Source organism: Ochotona curzoniae, unplaced genomic scaffold (genome assembly GCF_017591425.1).
Source record: "Ochotona curzoniae isolate NIBS_2020 unplaced genomic scaffold, NIBS_Ocur_1.0 contig_21, whole genome shotgun sequence".
Lineage (NCBI taxonomy): Eukaryota > Metazoa > Chordata > Mammalia > Lagomorpha > Ochotonidae > Ochotona > Ochotona curzoniae.
The window spans coordinates 4,633,579-4,649,975 of record NW_024465322.1 but is presented as its reverse complement, the minus strand read 5'-3'; the positions used below and the strand labels follow the sequence as shown (position 1 = coordinate 4,649,975).

Here is a 16,397-nt window from a genome sequence, read left to right as displayed (position 1 = left end):
GGTCGCGCGGCTCGTCCGGGGACGCCGCCGGAGCGGGCGGACGAGTCCAGGGTGGCAAAGCTGCCCAGTGTTCTATTTGGGCCCTGACTGCGCTGTTCATGCATCCTCAGCAGTTAGTTCTCAAAAGAAAATGGAAATTCAAAGTATAAAGCACAGTTTGTTACTAGCAGATCTCGGGCACGTTCAGGGTTAGTTCCCCCCGTGCGGTGCGCCTGCGCCAGCCGCCCGGGCCGCCCCGCCCCCCGAGAGCTGCAAGGCAGGCTGGGGACTTTATTTCTCCAAAACTGTAACTAATATTTTATATTCCAGCAATGAAATCCTCAGCTTCAGAGGCCATTTTCATTTCATTTGCGTGCTGAGAATAATGCCTTTTTCCCCTTATATGTGCTGCAAGAATGTAAGATTTCCCACTTTTTTTTTAAAGAAAAATACTAATTTTAAGGTCTTAATTTCTAATCGGTAGATCACTTCAATAATGTTCTAAAATGTGCAAATTAGATATTCCTGTGTGTTAGTCTAACTATTTGTATTTCAAACAGTTGTGACTTGCAGTTCGTACTGTGTGCAATGCATCGTGGTCTGGTTGCAGCGTGGCTCCGGCCCTGGCAGGGGGTGGCCCAGGAGTGCCTGCTGCTGCGCCGTCCGGGCGAGGTGGTGCCTGCCCCGATCGGTTGTGCTTGGGATCTTTAAAAACACTCGAGCAGACCTCATTCTTAGAACTTGTACAGAACAATTTGGTAAAACTGACATAATTGTGATTTATTAACATGAATTAAAATGCCCAACCAGTGCTTCAGTGTGACAGTATATTTAAAATTTAAAAAAAAATTAAAGATCATATACTGTACTACTTTCACAAAGATCACACAGTTTTGCAAAAGACTTGTCATATGTACAATGCTCCATATCAAATGAGAAGCTGTAAGCAATTATATACGCAAAAGAAATGCCATATTTACAGTTTATCGGGAGACAGTAGAAATAGTCTATACATTAAATTACATTTTGCTTGCAAATAACCGATAAAAGCAAATGAGGCCGGTCCGCACCAAACTCTGAAGATCCGTATTGCGTTTGTACCGAGACGCACGGGCTGACGGAAAGTGCAGATCTCAGAGCGCCGTCGCTTAGCCGTGTGCTGATGCACAAGTCGGAAACAATACAGAAAAATCTTCCCTAACGAATTTAATTGCAACGATAAAATTTAAAGATCATGTAGCATTAAACCTATTGTCAAAAAAATAGCTGGAATGTTCACCAAATAAAAAGATACCTAATACTGGCTTAACAGCACATTTTGAAAGGAATTTTGAAAAGCGAAACTGAGAAACATACAATGAAAGAGCACTGGTGTTTTTTTCTTTTTGTTTTTATACAAAGTTTCATGTACAAGCTTTAAAAAGTACCTTTAACAGGTACATATGAAATATACAGTTTATCTTACAGAACATTTAAAAAAATGTTTTGAGAGTCCATTTTAATGCCACCCTGAGCCATGGTAATTGTTCTGAAACGTCGGTGGCACCTGTGCTCTGAGAATTGGAATCTGGCCCGGTACCGGAGAGGCCTGTTGTCCTTGAACCCCATGCGGCAGGGCCACAGAGCCAGGGTGAGGACAGAACCCTGAAGCGGTAGGTGTCGGAATACTGTTTGGTCCTTGGGGCTGGAGGTGAGGACCCGTGACTGGCAATGGACAGTGCGGCCCTGTCCCCGAAGGCTGGTGCTGGGGCCCCGGCCCCAGGGGGGTGTGGTGCGTGGCTTGCGAGGGATACGGCGGCACGGCGGGATGAGCGCTCGACGCAAAGAGCGGAGGTCCTTGGTGGGGCGGGCGGTGTAAGGCTTGGCCCGACGCGTGATGCGCCGAGGGCGGCGGGGGCGGCGGCGGGGGCGGCGCCGAGCTGAGGACGTGCTGGTGCTGTGCGGGCAGGCCCTGCAGCCCCGCGCCGGGGTGGGGCGGTGGGTGGTGCTGGGGAGCGGGGCCGGGCGGCGGGGGCGGCGGCGGCAGATGGTGTCCCGCCGTTTGCGAATGGACGTGCGACCCCGGGGTGACGGCGTGGACGGGCCCCACCACGTGTGCCACGGGGTGCTGCGGCTGCACGAGGTGGGGGCCCGGAGCAGGCGGCGGCGGCGGCGGGGGCACCGGGGCCGAGGGGCTTGGATGGTGAACGGCCGGGTTCGGGCTGGGCAGAAAGTGCCCCGGAGTAACGTGGTGTCCGGGGACGGGCTGCTGGCTCACGGCGCCAGGAAGTGCTTGGCTTGGTCCTGATGTAAACACGGTTTGCTGGGACAGACTCCCTTTGAGCTGAGGGTAACTCTGGAAGCTCGCAGAGGGCTGCTGGTTTGGGTAATAGGAGGACGAGGACGAAGGGGGCGGCGGGGGCGGCGGCGGGGGCGCCGTGCTGCTGAGGCCGCTGAGGCTCGGTGGGTTAAACTGACCGTAGGTGGCCGAGGGCTGTCCTGAGGGTGGCGGGGTGAATAAGGCTCCCGAGGCGGCCTGCTGGGTGCTGGCCGGGAGGCTCTGCGCGGCGGGGTAGAAGTTCCTGGGAGGCTCCCGCTGGGGTGTGCCCACTTGAGGGGACTGCGCGTGGTGAGGCCGGTACGGAGACCCTAGCTGCTGGGAGGGCGGCTTGGGGGAAAGGTGCTGCGCCGGGGGGTGCGGTGTAGACGACTTGGGGGGCGTCTCCGTGTGAGGTGATGGAGGACAGTGCGATTTCGCGGGGGCAGAAGGCAGCTTTTGTGGAAGTTGCTCAGATGAACTGCGAACCTGTGGCTGAGGAAGAGGCGGCTTGGGAAGGGCCTGGCTGTGGCTGCAGAGCTGTCTGTGCTGGGGCTCGGCGTCCGGGGCCTCCCACTGCGGCTCCGGCTGCGTGGGACCTTTGCCCTGTGGGTGAGCAGGAGAACCAGGCTGGAAAGAGAAGACACATCACACGCACACTCCATGTGTGAAAACTTCAGAACTTTTACGTGCCTCAAGTTCTACTCTTGTTGGCATTTAAAGAGTTTTAAAGGGGAGACATACAGCTTTGCAAACTGTAGACTGTTTTGTAAAAGGCTAAAGTCTCTTGAATGATCATACTTGTCTATAGCTGTCTCAAAATCTGAATTAACTTTTACTAAAGCGAAGGTGAGAAGACAGTCCTGGGCGTCTTTAAACTGTAACTGCTCATCTTCCTTAAAGCAGTTTGAGCTGTACACTCTGAAAGAACTAGAAAGATTTTTATTTCCCATCCCTTTTCATCAGTTTCCTTACACAATGTTCAAATAGAAGCATTTCAAATATAAGACCACTTAGACATAAAACCTTGAAAATGCTGAATGCCTGTTTGCGGTTGCCTGGACACACATGGTCCAGCATTCCTTTCAGTGAATGTCACATGACTGTATTTAGAGAATTAACTGCTGGTCGCGTCCTGGCGAGGCTTTGGGTTTCCTCGACACCGTTAGAGCAACAGTGAGTCTAACCTGCTAAGGTGTGCTTATCAGGAAACTCGCACAGCTCGCTGTGCAAGAATGAGTGAAAGAAACGCGATAAACCCAAGGGCGCCTGTCTGACACGGAACGTGTCACAGTCGGTGCTCGGCAGGCAGTGACCCCTCCGGCTGCAGGTTAGCACGCCCGGGCACCTGCGAGCGGCCACACCCACACTGGCACATACTCACCTTACTTGTTTTTGAAGGGCTTTTACAAGAGGGTTGTGAAGCATCTGGGGATGGACATTGGTTTGTAGCCACGGGGTCTAGATTTTCAGGATCAGCATCTGTAAAGCAGAGAGACAGTGAGTGCAAAGTGACCCGGGAAGCGCTCGGCAGTGCACGGGTTAACACAGGCCGTCCTTTTTCCTGATTTCAAAAGGTACCGAAAGGACCAGCTCGCTCGATCATCTGCTCCATTACCTTCCGTCAGCTCACTCAGAGAGGCCAGGCCCTTGGCCGGCACCCGGGGAGTGTGGTTTGAATGAGATGAAGGTGAGGACGGGACATGACTCGGTGAGCATGACACACATGGTGACTCTCCCCCTGGAGAGGAAGCAGAGCAGACCCGAAGAGAACGTTAGCTTGCGGGGAGGGGCACGGAGAGGGCTGCCCAGCAGCGAGGGGCAGGGCGAGGGTGCCCGGGCACGCGTACTCACCGCTGTCCTTGTCCTTCCGGTGGTCGCTGAGGAGGAGAGCCCTCTGGTAACTCCTTTCTCTCACCTGTTCCACTGAGGTCGAAGCGGTCCTTTAAGATCAAACAGAGTCCTCAAGTCAGTGAAGCTGCTGCCGGCTGCTCACCCGGCGCCTGGAGCAGCTTGTGCTCAGACCAGGGCGCTGGCTCCACTGGGAAATCCTTTGGAGTCAAGCTCTGGAAATCGCTGATTCTGGTCTTGCTGTTTTGTACTCTAATCGTAAGAACTAAGGAGCTCAGCTTCCTGGGTTCTCCCCCACTTGCTGTGAACCTCAGTTGAGAATGCAGTGTGCCAACCTGCAGCCTATTAGGGTGCCTCCTAGCCCTCACAGGCCGCCCTCGTCCGACTGAGCCCGACTGAGCACTCAGGCCGCAGGAGGCCCGGGCCGGGAACGGGGCCTCCTGTCCTCTGCCGAGCCCTCCTGCTAAAGCCACACACCTTTCACAGGAACTGTGGCTTGTCTCGGTGCAAGTTCCTTAGAGCAGACAATGTGAACAGGAAGTAAGAAGGCAGAGGAACAAGCGGCCGGTTTGGATTCTCGGCCGCGGATCCTGCATGATGGACCGGAACCGGGATCTGCCCAGCCCCGGGTGGGCATTAAGGGAAGCCTGTACTGCCCAGACGAGAACTCTCCTAAACAAGCTTACCACTGAACTTCCGGCTCATTCTTCTCGGCGGCGGCAGCCTCCTTCACAGGACAGTGGCTGCCCGACTCCTCCGAAGCAGCGCCCTGGGCCGCGGCAGGCGTGGGGAAGGGCGGGCCGGCGCTGCCGGGCACCTGCTCCCCGCTCTCGGCGCTGTGGGCACAGCCGTCGCTGCTGGCGCTGCCGCTGGCATGAGGCGACCCCGCGGCTGGCGGGAAGCTCTCAGACTTGGAGCCGCTCTTCCTGGCTTCGCGTTGCCTCTTCCGGTATTCCAGTAGAGAAACCTTAGGCAAGGGGGGGAAAGCAAATCTTTTATTCTTGTCTTCAATGTCACAATCAATCTGTTCTTTTTTCTTTTATAGAGAATTACTATATTTACATTAAAAAAACTGTCAGATATGCTTATTCTGAATAAATAATTACTGACGATTATCCAATGCCTGTTATATGCCCGGCATTGCACTTAGCTGGTTTAAACACACATCTCATTTACTCCTCACAGCAATCCTCTGACAGAGCACATCATCATCCCCATTTTACAGAGGAGGAAATGGAGGAAGTCACTCACTCAAGGTCACACAGCTGGTGAGTGTTGGAGCCGGGATTCGAACCTAGGTCTTATTTGAAAGCCCGTGCTCTTTCCACTATACTACATTGCTTCCCACAAAGTTGCCAACTGGACTCTGTTATAAAAATTAAAAGCACACATCACTAAAATTCTTTTGACTCATAAAGCAACAAGCCTGTTAACAAAACAAGTGCTGTGGTCTGTCCCATTCTTTGACAAGAACAAGGCATTCTGGTTGTCCAAATGTCAGTGTATGGGCAACTATTTATTAATACATGATACTTCTGGAATAAAACTTTCCAACACATTCCTAACATCCATGGCTGAAACACTGCGGACAGCGTGTCTGTGGACATGCTTGCCTGTTTCATATATAAATACGGTAATAGCCCAAGCAGCCTTTTTGAGAACAAGTGAACTTGAAGTTGCTATCTGCAGTCATGCTCTCTACCAAGACTCAATTTTTTACATTAGGTTAGCATTTACAAAAGGATTCAAAATGCATGTGTAAAAATTTTTCATGTGAATTACTAAATTAAGAATGCCTTGTATGATTAACATTTTAGCTGCCAGTTCCCCTCAGTAGCAGAATTTTTGAAAACAACTGTTAACTTGTTAGATTTGTAACCTTTTTCTTCTGTGGTGGGTTCTGGGGGGTGCAACTCCCATCCATCAAGTTGTCGTGGAGCGAGCGGCCGAAGCCCGCCGCGAGCCCCTCGTCGGCGCCGCAGAAGGCGGCCGTGTCCAGGAACAGGGGCCTGCCGTCGTCCTGCAGCGGACACTTGGACTCGCTCACTCGGAAGCCGCCTCCGACCTCCAGCTGATGCGAGGGCGTCAGGTCGCGCAGGTTGGAGTTGACTGAGAAATTGACGCCTGTCCTGTCGGGACTCTTCCCCCAGGAGGAATACAAGGTGCCCCGGCCCGAGAGCGTGGGCTCCAGCTGGCTGCTGGGCTCGGGCCTGTCGTGTGCTGGGGCTTCCAGGGTTTTATGCAAGGCGGACGGCTCGACTGCGTCGAGTCCCAGGGGAAGGTCTGACGCGGGTTCCTTTTCTCCAAGACACTGCCTGCTGACTTCGGGCCTGCTCCTAGGGCTGCTGTAACCGATGGCCTTTATTTCTTGCAGACCCAGCTCAGTTAAACTGGAATTTCTAAAAGGCCCCAGTGTTAGCATGGTTGAAGATCTGTCATATCCCTGTTTGTGGAATTAACAACAAAACACAAATAATCACATCTTGGTACTACTCACTTTAAAATATAGCAATTTACTTGTAAAATAATGATTAGTAAGGCAAAAACCATCCAGAGCCCCGCCCTCCCATTTTAAGCAGTTCCTACCTCTTGACTGTAAGTGCGTCTCTTTATTTCTGGAGAACTTTCTGGGGAAGAAATATTCTAAATAAAAGAAATTACAATTTGAAGTTAAAATTCACACTAATCGAAACGAAAAGTTAAAATGAGAAGCTGCTACAGTTAGGTTTTAGAGTTTCTTTCCTACTTTCATTTCCCTTGAAGTCAGCAATGCGCACTGCATTGCAAACTTATGCTCCTTTTGTAAAAATGTTAGTTTCTATTAACGCCTTTTCCCTTGTAGTGTCTCAGAATCCCAGCTGTTAAATACACCTCCTAAAGAAACCACACCTCCAGGGACCGAAAGGCTCCTTGTTTCACCTCTCACCTCAAAGTGCATGGTGTGCCCAGGTGTGCCCGGAGTCACGGGGGTCACCGGGGAGTAGATGGGTCTGTAACCATTCCGACACGCCTCATCGTCTGACTTCATCCGTGGCGGGGTGGCAAACGACGGGTCCGTGGGAGTGACGTCTGTGTGCGTGGGCGTGGCGTACGGTGACGGAGTCGGCGTGGAGGTCTCTGAGTAGACTGAGTCCAGCAGCTGATAGAGTCTTCGCTTTTTCAGTGGTGTAGTTAGATCTGTTGGTGACGTGATAACGTGTAAGAAATACTGTTGGCATTTGCTATTACCTAACATAATAACCTCTACCCAAAACTAAAAGTAGACAGTTTTAAGAAATGGTATTAACATGAATTAATCTTCCCCCGTCACTGCTAAATTCGTTCATTTCAGTATTGGCCAAGGAGTCTCGTGTGCGGGTTTACAGGCCCGGCTGGAGGCGCCCGGAGAGGTCTTGCAAGGTACTGAAGCCAACGAACCTTGAACCTCCTGAACCTTGAAATAGTTTTTCTTGCATTTTGTGCAGTTCCCTCCCACATGCTCTTGCATCCCTCCCACTGACACCGTCCTACCTGGAAGGGAACAGCTGTCGTTTAACAGCAGTGGGCTTCTGTTTTCACCATTGATTGTAGGACTTCTCGATCGTTCCTGACAGGGTGAAGTCAGTCTGTGTAAAATGGCTGAAGTTTCCTCCTCCAGCGCCTGCCGCAGCCATCGCTAACGGAAACAGCAGTAAGTGAAAAGGGATGAGTGTGCAGCTTGGCAGAGCCTCCCAGTGCAGTCCATTCCAGAAGCATTTTACTACCAAGGGCGGAGGGAGAGAGTGGCATTTTGCTCCTCCATTTTTAGTTCCAAAGAAAAAGTTTACCTTCTTGCATGAGCCAGAGATGTTCTCCGGGGCTTCCCTTCTCCTCCTCTTTTCGGAGAGAAAAGGCGACGTAAACCGGATGTAGTGCTTGGGAGTGGAGTACACGTGGGGGCCGCACGTGAGGCCTGGCAGCGAGTTGAGCTGTGTGGCCAACACCTCGGGGTCTGTAGTGATGCGGAGAGGCCTTTCGGAAAGGCTCTCTGAAGGCTTTCCTGTCTTCTCATTCTTCTCACTTAACCACTCACTCACCAAGTGCTGGGGAAAAGAAATGTGGTTCATTATGTAATTACACAAATTCTCCCACAGGACACTCTCGTTTTGCCTAAGGTGCTAAACTGGGTAATTTAGATCATTCCAAATATAAGGCCTAAAAATGGATCTCCATGGTTGTCTATTGCTACTCAGACCTCCCACCTATTTTATGTGGGTAAAGCAGTTTTATAAGTGTTGTTTTTTAATATAATACACTCTAATAGAACGCAGTACAGCAGACACCGCCTTTGTTGCCGCCTCTCTAAGAGGCGTGCAGTGTTGAGTTTTGTTGGCAAGATGTGACTTTCCGCAGCCCTTTCTCTTCTGTCCTTGTTGCCCACCTTGGCCTCCTGCACGTGAGGCAGGACGGGTGTGCGCCCCTGAAGCTGCCGGCACTGGCCGTCAGATGCACTGTGAGTGTCAGAGTTCCCGTTTGCCCTTATGCACTCAGGCGTTTATGTGCATACAGAAGCATAAGCTCATCCTGTTTACTGTTAATCTAGACAGGATGCACAGTACACCTTTTAGGACTGCTCTGTATGTTTACAACGACTGTTGTAAGATAAAACAATGACTCGGGGTGTGCGGGAAAGGTGGACACTTGCCCTGTGCCTAGCAGCAAGGTCGGGTAACTTTGCTCCATCCCGGCGTGTGCGTGTGACAGGACCAGCAAGCAGTGTGGTGAGGATTAAAGGTCCCTACATAAATCCTGTAGGATCTGGGGCAGTATAAGTGGGTTTACTGCAGAGGCAGCTTTACATGGAGATGGAGATAGATCTTCCACCCACTGGCTCAGTCCCTGGGTGGCCACAAGGGCCGTAGCTGCTGTCACTAGGAGCCAGGAGCCAGGAGCTGCTTCTAGGCCTCCCACCGGGTGCAGGGTCCCAAGGGTCTGCGTCGTCCTCTACTGCCTCCCCGTCCACAAGCAGAGAGTGTGTCAAGTATAGCAGCTGGGACATTAATTGTTGCCCACATGAGACCCTGGTGCGTGCAAGTTGAGGATTTTGGCCACTGAGCCATCATGTCGAGCCCGGATGTTGTATTATTAAATGTAATGAGGCCTTTCAGGGACATGCTAAATAATAATGTACTACTAAATCAAATATTATGTTGTATAAAACAATAGCGGAGTGAGTAATTGGCTGCAGACACCAGGATCTCATATGGGTGCCAGTTTCTCTCCTGGCTGCCCCACTTCCCATCCAGCTCCCTGCTTGTGGCCTGGCAAAGCAGTCGAGAACAGCCCAGAGCCTGGGACCCTGCACCCACGTGGGAGAGCCGGAGGAAGCTCTGGGCTCCTGGCTTCAACTCGGCTCCAGCCGTTGTGGCCACCTGGGGAGTGAGTGAGCAGGCGTAAGATCTTCCTCTCTGTACATCTAACTTTCCAAACAACATAAATCTTAAAATCTGCAGGTATGAGATGTAGGCATCTTACTCTGTTGCTCGTGAGATGCAGTGATAACCGTGTCGGAAAGTGGCTGCATTATGCATTACCTTCTTTGTCTTGGGGTACTTAGTGGGACATTTAGTAAGTGCAGGGACTTCGGCCTCAGCGATGATCTCTGCCAGCGCAGTTTCGGTGTCGGGTTCTGCGAGCACGGTGCTGTCCACGTCGTTGGGCTGGGAAGCGACCTCTATGTCCGGAGAGGACGGCTGCAGGTCGGAGCACATGCTCACCGTCCTGTGCCTGCGACGCTGCTGTCCGATGTGCGTCCGGCTCCGCGAAAAGCTTTTTCTCTGCTTAGTTCTATTCACTTTCGCAGGGGTTGGCTTGTTCGTAGTTTCCTCCTTTGCTTGTTCCTGATTTAAAATACAACAGAAAAGAACTTTTGATACCACTGCATGGATATGTTTATGGAAGCTGTTTATAGTAGTAATTTTCCATTTCAGAGGGTAATAGTGTAACTTTTTTAGGAAATCTGTTACAAACTGATCCAGTGAAAATTTTTCCTTGAAGTACAGTCTTGCATGTCATCTAACTGTCTATGAAATCTGAAAACTTCTGTTAAAAGCCTACTGTCGAGCTGTGGAAAGGCTCGAGCTGAGCAGTGCGGTACCTGAGTAGCTTCGGCATCGCTGACGACGTGCGTCTCCTTACATTCGGCTTTCACCTCTGTTTTGGCCGTGCTGATCCTTTCCAAAGCTTGCTCTCTCCTTTTCTCTCTCTTTTCAAGTCTGGCAAACGCTTGCAAAATTGCTTCCATCTTTCTTTCTTCTCTGGTCTGCAAAATTCAACAACATCATTGCTTTGAGGTAAAATTGAGCAGTCCAATGTGCGTGGCAGATTTCCATGGTTTGTAGGATACATTGGACCAGAGATTTCCACTATTAGTAAACATGGAAGGAAGGACCATCTTGATGTTCACTCGGGATCTCAGGATGCTAAGCTCCCACTAGCCATCCCTGTTATTACTAATACATTCTCACGGTCAATCAGACCGCCTTGACTTTTCCAAACAGAAAACATTTTTTTTAAACAGAGAAACCAGCCTTTAAAAAAACCCGTAGTGTTTCAGCTAAGCTGCATGTACACCTAAGCAGACAGGATAGTTCTGGTGTTTGGTTGTGGGCTGCAGCCTTGGACTCGAGTCAGGATTCTTGCTTCTGTGATGCTGAGGTTTTCAAACTGTCATTTGTAATTTCTGCTTCAGTTCTTACGCAGTATTGCTGCACCTCTGTGTCTCACACCGACAGACGGGGGGGGGGGGCGCGCAGGCGTTCAGAGTGTGGGTGAGCTTTGGCTGGGCAACTCACGACCCAGAGCCTTGACCTGGCAGTGCTTGCACCGGAATTAGGAAGCACACACGGCAGGTGTCTGCTTTCTGTGTGCAAAGGCCAGGCATCCCTTTGCCTCTCCTCTGTTGTCGCAGAGGTAGGGATAAAAAAAAAAAAAAAAAACCCAGAATCTCAAGGCCCCACTGCCGAACACTAGAGCTTTAGTTCCAGTTATTGTCAGATATTGGAGAAGCAAGACATCCCGCCTGCAGACTATCCCCTTGGCTGGCTGGCTTGTTCGTTTCTGCCCTTTTCTTTCACACTGGGGAAGAAAGTAGGATGTGAAAACTTCTAAAATACTGCTGTTTCTAACTTGTTGTCGCAGTTTGCAGTGTTGCAAAGGAGACGCTCACGAAATGTGTTCTCCAGACAAGGACCCGGGCCCAAGGAGGTAAGGCGACTTGTTCGCGGCTTCCTCTCTGCACCTTGGCTGGCCTAGTGCAGGATGCGAGTAAGACACCAAATGGGACAGGCAGGGGGTTTTCCTTGTCCCCTGGAACTACAACTTCAGAGTTGGATTCCTTAGTTTCCTATCTCTCATCTTGTAAATGACCAGTTTTCTTTTGGCCATATAGAATCCTATTAAAAATGCATTCTTTGTTCATCAGATTTGTGACAGTTTCAAAACAAGTTTTTTTTTTTTTTTGCAGGAGGTATTTTATGTGTAAAAGAAAAAGGCCCCCAAGGGAGGCAATATATACGGTTTCCTTTTTTACGATTATCTTGACTTTTCTGAGATAAAGGTGGTTTTTCTGACCTAAATTCATCTTTGACAGTCTGACATGCCTCTGGTTTAGAGAATCACGGTCAGAAGCACAACTGTCATGTAAGGACCCAACCTCACCCCAGGTGTCCCCGCAGAGGCCTGGCTTCCTGCTGGCTCAGGTGACAGGGCTGCTTGCAGCCACCAGCGACCCAGCTTCTGCTTGGGCCATCTGGCCTTTAGTTACCAATTAACACACTTGTACACTACTGAACTCACCGCATAAGGCTGTTACTATGACCTGTGCATTTTGCAATTAATTCCAGGTCATAATTCTTTCCATCTTTCCAGAGTGTGAAAACACTAAGTTAGACTAATAATGAACCCCAATGTGGAGCTAGCTGTATGCTGGGTTACCTCTAGCAATACTTAATGCTAGAGGGTGGGTGCTAAGGAATGCGAGTTCCCAGATTTCTTTCTCTGTAACATTTTTTTTTTACAAATTTTAGCTTATGGTTTCAAAACTGTAAATACTGTTAACTTCTGTAAGCAGAAGAAAAAGCTTGCTTAATATCCCTAACCCTTCAGAAATGTTTCACAATTTTGAATCCATGTACTTCAACGCATAAACACACTGAGCAAAATTTAGCTTAAAATTATATATCTTTAACAGTTGAAAAAGACTATAGTTAGCGATTTCCTCTGCAACAGATTGGGGAAGCCTGTAGTCACAGTGTAAGTGTCACACAGCAATAAGCAAATGCTACGATAATGCCTAGAAAGTACCTAGAAAATGGAATTCATCTCTGTTAAAATGTATCTGGTCATTTTAAATAATAAAGATTAGCCTGTGAATCTGAGTTCTTTGGTAGCTGTACATTTCTAGTAGTAGGCTGTAAAAATTAAGGAAAAAATAGGCATCTAAGGACTCCTGCTTCTATTCCACATTATTACTGAGTGGAAGTGGCTTTTAATACCTTACAAAAAGGGCCTGGCATGGTGATTTCCGCCTGTGGCACAGGCATTCCACGTGGGCTCTGGTTTGTGTCCTGTCTGGTCCACTCTGATCCAGCTCCCTGTTTATGGCCTGAGAAAGCAGTAGAGGATGGCCCAAAGCCTTGGGACCCTGTACCTGTGTGGGAGACCTGAAGGAGCTCCTGGCTCCTGGCTTCAGATCAGCTCCAGCTATTGCAGCCATTTGCAGAGTGAACCAGTGGATAGAATGCCTCTTTGTCTCGTTCTCTAACTCTGCCACTCAAGCAAAAATAAATCTTTTCTTAAAAAACAAAAGTTCATTTTTATTTACTGCAAAGGCAGAGAAATAGCACTTTAATCTGCTGGTTCACTCCCTAAATGCCCACAAAAGCTGGGACTGACGCCAAAAGCCGGGAGGCAGAAACTCCAGCTGGGTACTTCGTTCACATGGCAGGGACTCAAGCACTTGAGCCAGCATCTGCTGCTGCCAGGCTCCGGAGCAGGGAGCTGGATGAAAGTGAAGATAGCGTTGGACCCCAGGCACCCACTGTGCCACAGTACACACCCCAGGAAACAGCTTTTCTGAATAAGATTTGAGAGAAAACACACACACACGTCTTTAAAGTTAGAGCCCACATGCAAATCTATCCTATGTTTGAGAAACTATAAAAAATTCTTCACTCAGAAACCTCGTTAGAGGTGAGGAGTGTAAAGCACGGCTCAGGTCACCTGTTTGTCGCATGGTGCAGTTGAACCTCAGCTCTTGTCTGTTCTGATGTCCGTCATTGCCTGCACCCCACTCCACTGGAAGCGCCTTGACAATGGTCCCTGACCCCTTATTTATTCACAAGTACCTTTGTTGCTTCTTTGCATGCAGCAAGCACTGAGGCATTTAACAAGAATTATCAATACATTATGGCAAGTTTTTGGACCCATGTTAAGTCTTTAACCAAGGATTTTTTTATGACAGCTACAGCTTAACCTCAGATATAACCTATAAAATACAACCTATAAAAATAATTGGATCCCCACTTCCTACTCAGTACCACGATGTCATCCGAAACTCAGCTGTAGAAGTAGAACCCTCTGATCGCTGGGACAGAAAACAGGGTCTTAAAGTTGGTAGCACTTCGATGTTATTATTTGGTGTTATTTACAAAGTTATTAGCATTTTGGGTGTTTCAGTGAGTGAAAAGCTGGCATGTCAGTACCACCAACCCACCTCCTCCATGCCCTCCACAGAAGAGGCAGCCGGGCTGTACAAGTTCAGTAAGTATGGACTTTCTTAGGATCTCCAATGCTGGGGATACAGTGTAAGGCTCCCTGAACTCTTTCACTGACTATCGGATTACTCTGGGATACTTTTTGAGGTGGAATAAGACTGACATACTGGGGAACGCTGTGCATCCCATGAAGGCCTTGGGGCTAACGCTTGGTGCAGTCACATGCGTGGGCTTCTCCAGGGGCTGCCATGAGCACTGAGTTAGCTCTCACTGCAGCAGCGTCTGTAAAAGCAGGCATTGCCCCCGTAGCAGCTGCACAGCCACCATCTTAGTGTCTGTTCGTACACTTCCATCATTTCTCAAAACAAGTTTAAACTACCTTCCAGGGACTGCACTTAAGGCAGCCTCAATGCAGCAGGATCACGAATCACCAGACACGACCAGAAGTGTGCTAAGCAGGTGTTCTGGAGATGTATTCAGAAGAAAATACATCTTGTAAAGGAGGGAGAGAAGCGAGGACCTTTACTTCGATCTCCAACAAGCTGGCTGTGTTTAAAATGACCCCCTTTCAAGGTACAGGTAGGCTGAAATGAACACTGGTTAGGGTGAAGGCATGCTTCCCAATAGCCAACCGAGAACCGCAGCAGGCACGTCCCAGGGAGTGCCCTGGTTGGACGGGTGAGCGCACAGTCCAAGGGCCACGGCCTGATCTGGCAATCACAAGATCCCTCCCAGCCAGTTTCAGCTGATTGCCAGTCTCTTGCTAAAGAATATTTTCTTCCCAGATATGCAGTATCTACGCAGTCTCATAGATCTTAGCTCTCACTTTTGTAAGCAGGTAAATACGTCTTAAGGAAAAATACAATATGGAGAAACATGTTAGCAAAGGACACGCCTAAAAGGCCACAGTAGGACCGGTGTGTCACGGACGAACTAGGAAAGCAAAACCTTTCCACCCTACTCATAATAGTTCTTGGTTTCATTTAATGAAATCTTCCTTGCTGAATATTTTGATATATACCAACCCTCCCTATAGCCGAGCCTTTTCCCAGGAAAGCGCCTAGAATCCCAGCCAAATAGAACTTACCACAGTTAGGACTCCGCAGGCTACTTCCCTTAGAAAAATAATTTAATTCCATATAAATTAGCCACAAGAGTTCTTAGGATGGTCTTTGATTGCCTCCTGCAGCTATCCAATTACCTATAGTATTTGTATATATATCAATTTTTGACGAGTTGTAATTATTTTTGTAAATATCCCAAAGGCAGAGACATTGTTTTATCTTTCATTCTCATCAAAAAGAACAAAGGCAACAGAAATCCCCTGGGGCAACGTTTGCCAGTTCCACAAGACGCTCCATCGGAAGGTGTGTGAACCTGTTAGGCGACAGCAGCCTAAGCTGCACATCACACGGAACTTACTGGCAGGTGAGGGAGACATTCCTGAATCCTCTTAACACAGTCTACTTAAATACACGAAGTGTTCAGCATCTGTTATTAAACTTAGTGGTTTTATAAGGATGTCTTATCAAAGGACAAAATTGGAATCACTTGGATAACGTGATTACCGTCCCCCTTTTATCTAATTTTACCTGTTTTTGGTGTTCATCCTTAAATGAATCTAATATAAATGACAGATTATAGAAATAAAGGCTGATTTATGTTTAAATCTTAAAAAAAAGAAAAAACAAATTCCATTCCTTTGAAGGAAGAAAAAAACACAATAATTGCTTAGCATTCCTGGGATGTCTGCTTCTGTATACCATTTGTCCACATCCAAAAATTTATAATTCACTAAAAGCAAATATACCAATTGAAAATACAGTTGCAGTGACTTGGAGAGAGATGGATCAAGGAAGTCGAGCAGAGATTGTTTAACTTTTTATTTCATATCCTTTCAAAGTACCAAGTAATAGGCATTTACCCTTTCCAGCTTCTCCACATTTTATTTGCTTGAAAAACACCCAGCTGCATAGCTTCCTTGCAGGCAGATATTAGTGATTACACTAAAATAGGTATAAAACCTATTACTCTATATTGATAAAATAATCAGAAGCAAGATGTATTCCAGTAGGCATATATATTAATGATGGGCATAAATACTTATGATTTAAGAAGGGGCTGCAAACAGTTCATAGGAACTTGGCTGAAGCCCCTTATGTACGCACATGCACACTTCAGCAGTAAAGACATTGTTTCCTCTGAGATTTGAAAATTTTTCTAAGTTCTTTCTCAGAATTAAGGATAGATACTTTCAAAGTAGCCCCATAGTTGTAAACTTTATGCAGAATGCAGTCTGCATAAAATTATTGTCTGATCAGTGGTTTTTAAAATGTTATGTACTTTTTCAAGTGACTGCTATGCAGCGTCTAAAGCTAACTGTACAAGAAATTAGTTTTCTAGATAAATGCCCCCAACACCAGTTCTGTAAATGGGTCCCTTCTACGTTCTTGCAGGATTTATACAGAATTCTCCATCTGCAGATACATATTCTGGCAGTTATGGAACAGATAGTGCTGAAATGAATAGTCAAAAAG

General features: G+C 48.2%; 1 protein-coding gene across 2 annotated transcripts in view; it reads right to left on the bottom strand.

Moving 5' to 3' along the window:
- Positions 1-738: 738 nt before the first annotated feature.
- Positions 739-16,397, bottom strand: part of KMT2E (lysine methyltransferase 2E (inactive)) — a 67,387-nt gene continuing 51,728 nt past the window's right edge. For both annotated transcript variants that reach the window (XM_040971239.1, XM_040971240.1), the window contains exons 15-26: positions 10,242-10,406; positions 9,679-9,984; positions 7,933-8,187; positions 7,637-7,781; positions 7,053-7,303; positions 6,713-6,769; positions 6,006-6,569; positions 4,813-5,093; positions 4,130-4,218; positions 3,894-4,016; positions 3,660-3,757; positions 739-2,905 (exon numbers count right to left, since the gene is read on the bottom strand). In XM_040971239.1, coding sequence (XP_040827173.1) covers positions 1,478-2,905; positions 3,660-3,757; positions 3,894-4,016; positions 4,130-4,218; positions 4,813-5,093; positions 6,006-6,569; positions 6,713-6,769; positions 7,053-7,303; positions 7,637-7,781; positions 7,933-8,187; positions 9,679-9,984; positions 10,242-10,406 — 3,762 coding nt within the window. In that variant the 3' untranslated portion in view covers positions 739-1,477. The remainder of the gene's footprint in view (positions 2,906-3,659; positions 3,758-3,893; positions 4,017-4,129; positions 4,219-4,812; positions 5,094-6,005; positions 6,570-6,712; positions 6,770-7,052; positions 7,304-7,636; positions 7,782-7,932; positions 8,188-9,678; positions 9,985-10,241; positions 10,407-16,397) is intronic.